General features: G+C 44.2%; 1 protein-coding gene across 1 annotated transcript in view; it reads right to left on the bottom strand.

Moving 5' to 3' along the window:
- Positions 1–5,264, bottom strand: part of COL24A1 (collagen type XXIV alpha 1 chain) — a 256,293-nt gene extending 251,029 nt beyond the window's left edge. Inside the window, exon 1 of the mRNA XM_077278882.1 lies at positions 4,965–5,264. Within this exon, the coding sequence (XP_077134997.1) occupies positions 4,965–5,020 (56 nt within the window). The 5' untranslated portion in view covers positions 5,021–5,264. The remainder of the gene's footprint in view (positions 1–4,964) is intronic.
- Positions 5,265–6,000: the final 736 nt, after the last annotated feature.

The raw sequence follows: 6,000 nt of genomic DNA on the forward strand, positions 1-6,000 counted from the left end.
TGTATCAGAGCCTGCATCATTGCACAAGCCAAGGAGCATCCGGAGAGCAGCACAAACAGGAATCTGGAATGTGTTCCATCCGATGACTTTAAGGAACAGAACAGTAAAGAAATGCCCAGAATACTAACCACGGGGCAGATCACCTTTATGACACATGATCTTTCTATTGCGGGATATCATTCAGTGGAAATCGACGTCCAGACAACTTCCTTTTCAGCAACGATACAAGCTACAGATTACTTATTGACACCCTGTGATCTACTGTATATCCAGCTGCTAAACAGATTCCAACAACCACATGCCATCACATCGGATCACTGCCGCTCAGGCTTGGACTGGCCCGCCGGAGTACAGGAGAATCCTCCGGTGGGCCCCTCTGCAAGAGTGTGACACCACCTTCTTATATGAGCAATACTTGGCACAATGTACTTGAATCACTATGTACAGACAAAGGCAAAATCTTACTCATTTAACAATCTAACCAGTTCATTTGCATGTAGCTGAAAAGTGGGGGCCTGGAGGCGGTTACTGGTGGGCTCTTGGCGTCCCAGTCCGACACTGCCGCTGCCGCTACCCAAACAGAACATTTCCACTAGCAACACTCCATGGTGGAATTGCTAGGCACGCACATTTCCTGACCCATGTACGTCACATTGGGGTCCATAACACCTGCCATGGAGTCACAGGAAGGGGTCTCCAATATTCCCACCATACACGGACCCTTATATGCGGTTGTTGCATCATGGCTGTATAGAACGGGTCTTTTAGGGGCTCAAAAACGATGAGTTTTTCAAGCAGAAGCTGAATCAGGAAACGCTTCTCTTTTGGAGAGATTTTGGAATAATTTTTCTTTTCCTGAAGAGTTTTTGAATTGGTTTTGGAAACATTTTTTGCAGTGTTTTTATCTGGACAGTGTCTAGTTTGGAGTCAATTCCATCACTATGTGGTTGAATGAAGTGACCTGCGCATTTTTTTTCTCCACCAGGCATTTATTTCAAAAACCTCGTCAGGAAAAAAAAAAAAAAAAGTTCAGAAACTTCTCATATGAACAGTAAACAAGATTTCCTATGGAAATGAATAGGGTGAGTTTCCAAAGAGTTTTTTGAGGAGGATTTTGGAGCAGATCCTCTCCATAAAACTACTCAGAAAACTCAGAGAGAACTATGAGAATCAGTACTGCTACATTTCCACTTAGGGTACATGCACACAACGTCTTGTTCATGTGGATTCCGTCTGGAATCCATCTCTAAACGTGCCACAATAAATAAACATTGTGCGCAGCAATGTAAAAATGGCATTGCTGTGCATATGTTCTGTCTTATGTCCCATCTTTAGGCCTCATTCACATTAATTTTTCCATGTACGAGAAAAACAGACCAATAATTCTGATAGGAGTTTGTTCAGCATTTAGGCTATGTGCACATGTTGCGGATTCTCTGCGGATCAGCAGTGTTTTTTGCGGTGCAGAAACGCTGCAGATCCGCAATTGATTTACAGTACAATGTAAATCAATGAGAAAAAAAAAAAAGCTGTGCACACTTTGTGGAAAATCCGCTGCGGAAATGCTGCGGTTTAAAAGAAGTAGCATGTCACTTCTTTTTTGCGAATCTGCAGCGTTTTTGTACCCATTCCATTATAGAAATCTGCAGGGGTAAAAAACGCAGCAAATCCGCAAAAAAAAACGCAGCAAAAACGCACAAAAAATGCTGCAGATCCGCACAAAAAACGCGACAAATCCACAGGTGCGTTTTCTGCCAGGAAAGGCAGAATCCGCACCAGAAATTCCTAAGGCCAATCCGCAACGTGTGCACATAGCCTTAATCCGATTTTCTCGTACATGGAGAAATAATTAAAAAAAAATTACTCCACCTTTTTCATCTTTTCCATTCTGACAGTCCATGACAATCAGACTGCACTCGGATGTCATCTGAGTGCAGTCCTATTTTTTAATGGACTCATTGACATGCATTGCCGATTTTGATTCGACCCTCAGATGAAAATAAGACATCTCTCCACGAATATCCGTGGACCTCTCCGTCCATGAAAAGTCACGGGCATGTGAGTGGCCCCGTAGAATACCACTAGTACAAGTGATATCCGTGAAAATCATGGATAGCACTCACATGCTAATATCGAACGGGTTCAGAAACTCTCAAGCCGTTAAAAAAGTGACACGCTCATTCATTGGGAAGAAAACATGCCGGCGGAGCTGCTTCAGGAAAGACCGCTTGCGTTTCCCTGAAATGACTTCACAAAGGCGTAGTGTGAACATACCTTTATGTTGCAGCCGAAACCGTTAAAAATTCTGCCAATGGAATGCAATTTTGTTCAATTTTTTTGCCCTAATAAAATCGGAAAATGCAATAAAATCCTAAAAAATATATATAAAAAAAATCTAAAAATATGGCATGGCTGCACACAAGCGTACATCTTGACTACGGTATCTTTTTTTTCCAATCTGTGAAACATTTGGCTACAACAGTAAAAAAAACAAAACTCACTCAGATGCAAAGTGCGCACAGGCCCTTATTTATAACGACACGAAAATCTCTCAAACATCCAAAAAATCTGGCCGCTGTTTATCTATAGGCCGCCATATCCCCCGTGCATGTGGCGAGCCTGTGTAATGTGACTCCTGGTTATACATTTAGGATCTGAGGAGCCCTCAGTGACTGCAGACCGAGGTCCTCTCACAACAAGTTCATACAAATATGTGAAGGATGGCGTCTCCCAAACTGCTAACATATGGGGGCTCGCAGCTCGCAGCCCGCTAGACCTCCAGCTAGTGTCATTCCTGTCACAAATAGACCGGCTAAGAATGGCTGTCAGTGACATCCTCTGGAAATAGCTTTTACACGGAGCTCTGTTCCGGGTCGTGGATTCCATTTTTGGCCCCAGAATGGTTTCATAGCCCTCTATTTTCATACATACTTTCCACTCAAGTGCAGCCCTCAGGGGGCGAGGGGGGATGTATTGACTCTGTCATGTAGCTGACGGTTCCTTACAGTATGTGCTCAGGCCGCTAGACAAACAGACCTATCTCCTGTCATCTACATAACATATTTGTTCTATGTGAATCCAAGCTCCCGCACGTGATGGATTTATTCCATCGCCTTCACGACACGAGCCGTCAGAATGGACAGCCACGGTTCATTGTGCCGGATGACGTCCACCCCATGTATAGTCCTACCCCGGCGCTGGATCGTCACAGGTCACAGCAATTCGTAGAGTCGAACAACGCTTACAATTCATTGCGGCTGCGCTTCCAGACCCGGCCGGGACAACCTAATCCGGTAGGAGGGCGCTCGTCAAGATTGCAGGCTGGCCCAGCTCCAGGGGAAGCACTAGACATAGCAAACATGACTAATATACTAAAAAAAAACTCAAAACATGACTTTGAGTCTAGATAAGGGGTGGTCTTCTGAAAGAAGATGGGTAATATATGGCGGGGCTGAAAATTAGTCTAGATAAGGGGTGGTCTTCTGAAGGAAGATGGGTAATGTATGGTGGGGCTGAAAATTTGTCTAGATAAGGGGTGGTCTTCTGAAAGAAGATGGGTAATATATGGTGGGGCTGAAAATTTGTCTAGATAAGGGGTGGTCTTCTGAAAGAAGATGGGTAATATATGGTGGGGCTGAAAATTATTCTAGATAAGGGGTGGTCTTTTGAAAGAAGATAGGTAATATATGGTGGGGCTGAAAATTAATTTAGATAAGGGGCGGTCTTCTGAAAGAAGATGGGTAATATATGGTGGGGCTGAAAATTAGTCTAGATAAGGGGTGGTCTTTTGAAAGAAGATGGGTAATATATGGTGGGCTGAAAATGAGTCTAGATAAGGGGTGGTCTTTTGAAAGAAGATAGGTAATATATGGTGGGGCTGAAAATTAGTTTAGATAAGGGGCGGTCTTCTGAAAGAAGATGGGTAATGTATGGTGGGGCTGAAAATTAGTCTAGATAAGGGGTGGTCTTTTGAAAGAAGATGGGTAATATATGGTGGGGCTGAAAATTAGTCTAGATAAGGGGTGGTCTTCTGAAGGAAGATGGGTAATATATGGTGGGCTTTAAATTAGTCTAGATAAGGGGTGGTCTTCTGAAAGAAGATGGGTAATATATGGTGGGGCTGAAAATGAGTCTACATAAGGGGTGGTCTTCTCAAAGAAGATGGGTAATATATGGTGGGACTGAAAATTAGTCTAGATAAGGGGTGGTCTTCTGAAAGAAGATGGGTAATATATGGTGGGGCTGAAAATGAGTCTACATAAGGGGTGGTCTTCTCAAAGAAGATGGGTAATATATGGTGGGACTGAAAATTAGTCTAGATAAGGGGTGGTCTTCTGAAAGTAGATGGGTAATATATGGCGGGACTAAAAATGAGTCAAGGTAAGGGGTGGTCTTCTAAAAGAAGATGGGTAATTAGGGCTGGATTGATAATGAGTCTAGTTAAGGGGTGGTCTTCTCAAAGAAGATGAGTAATATATGGCAATAATGAAAATGGGTCTAGATAAGGGGTGGTCCTCTCAAAGAAGAAGGATAATATGTGGCAGGACTGAAAATGAGTGTAGATAAGGGGTGGTCTTCTCAAAGAGGTGAGCTTTTTTGGAAGCTCCGCTGCGGAGGGAGCTTTCTATGCAGCGCTGTGGAATATGTTGGTGCTACATATGTAACAATAAAGCAAATAATCACCAAACTTCTCATAATCGAGATGATGGCAGCGACACAAGGAAATGATCTAGCCACCAAGGCTTGCAATTCATCTTTCAGAGTGGAACAAGACATTTAGCACTTTAACAAGCAAGTCAAAGCAACCGGGGGAGTGTAAGTGTTCTCTACGTGTACTGACACCCAAAGGCTTGCACTCGATGTAGCAGCCAATGACTGCGGTAGCGTAGAGGGGTGTGCAGTCTGTTCTATGCACTGCCAGGCATCCCAATCACTGCACCCATGCCCTCCCGCCGGTCACTTACGTTTTTGCTATGGGAGAGATGTATCCACTCCTTGTCCTTTGAGCTCCTAAATGCATTTGTCTGCATTTGTCCACACAGCTGAGATCTAGTCGAAATCAGAAGCCAAGTGGGAGATTCAGGTGGTTGAAGGCACATCCACACCTTGGCATGGCTTGCAAGATCCAGGGACTGGCACCCATCAGTGGCACATTGCACCTGGTCCTGCGCCTTGGGCTCCAAGTTAGGGACAAGTTGCAGAGCTCTTTGGGCCAGAAGAACAACTGCAGCTCCTTCTGTGTTCTGTGCAGATTGTCTGTGACTGCAGGAGAATCCTGCCTGGTGGTGTTAGATTTCAGCACAGTGATTCCTGATGACATCAGCAGCTGCTGTATAGTATATGGGACTGTGAGAGTATATGTGTGTGTCACTGGTGGAAGCTCCTCCTGTTCTTCACATACTGTAATCTCCTCTTTTTTTTTTGGACCACTGATTTGCCAGCAATACAACCAGATAAATTCAGGACAGGAAGTAGCTCGGTGCAATATGAGCCAAGATGCAGAGTCAAGGAGGAGAACACAGCTTCTGTCCTGCAAGATTGAATCTAGACCATCCACCGGTGGTCTTCAACCTCCAGCCGTGGCAAAACCATAACTCCCAGCATGCCCTGACAGCCTGCAACTGGGAGATAGGCTGGAGGCTACACGACAACATGTTGTACGAGACCCAAAACATTTGTGCTGTCACTCAATTCTTTTAGAATTGCAATTTTGATGGGGTAAGAAAACATCCAAAAAGGATGCGACTTGTATTGAAGTCTATCGCAAGAGAGTCGTGTGCCACTTGTAACCAGTGGCGGAATGTTCAACACATTTGGGAACAACATTGTGTCGCAATGTGATACCGTAGGAAATCATTAGATGAGACGTCTCTATGTAACACTGTGCAGAAAAAACTGGGGAACGAAGGAGTGCCATAGGGTTCAAAGTCACGCGTTTCGAAGTCATCCGACTTCTTCATCAGGAAAAACCACAAACTGGTGAAGGAATCGGATGACTTA

Source organism: Ranitomeya variabilis, chromosome 8 (assembly GCF_051348905.1).
Source record: "Ranitomeya variabilis isolate aRanVar5 chromosome 8, aRanVar5.hap1, whole genome shotgun sequence".
Classification (NCBI taxonomy): domain Eukaryota; kingdom Metazoa; phylum Chordata; class Amphibia; order Anura; family Dendrobatidae; genus Ranitomeya; species Ranitomeya variabilis.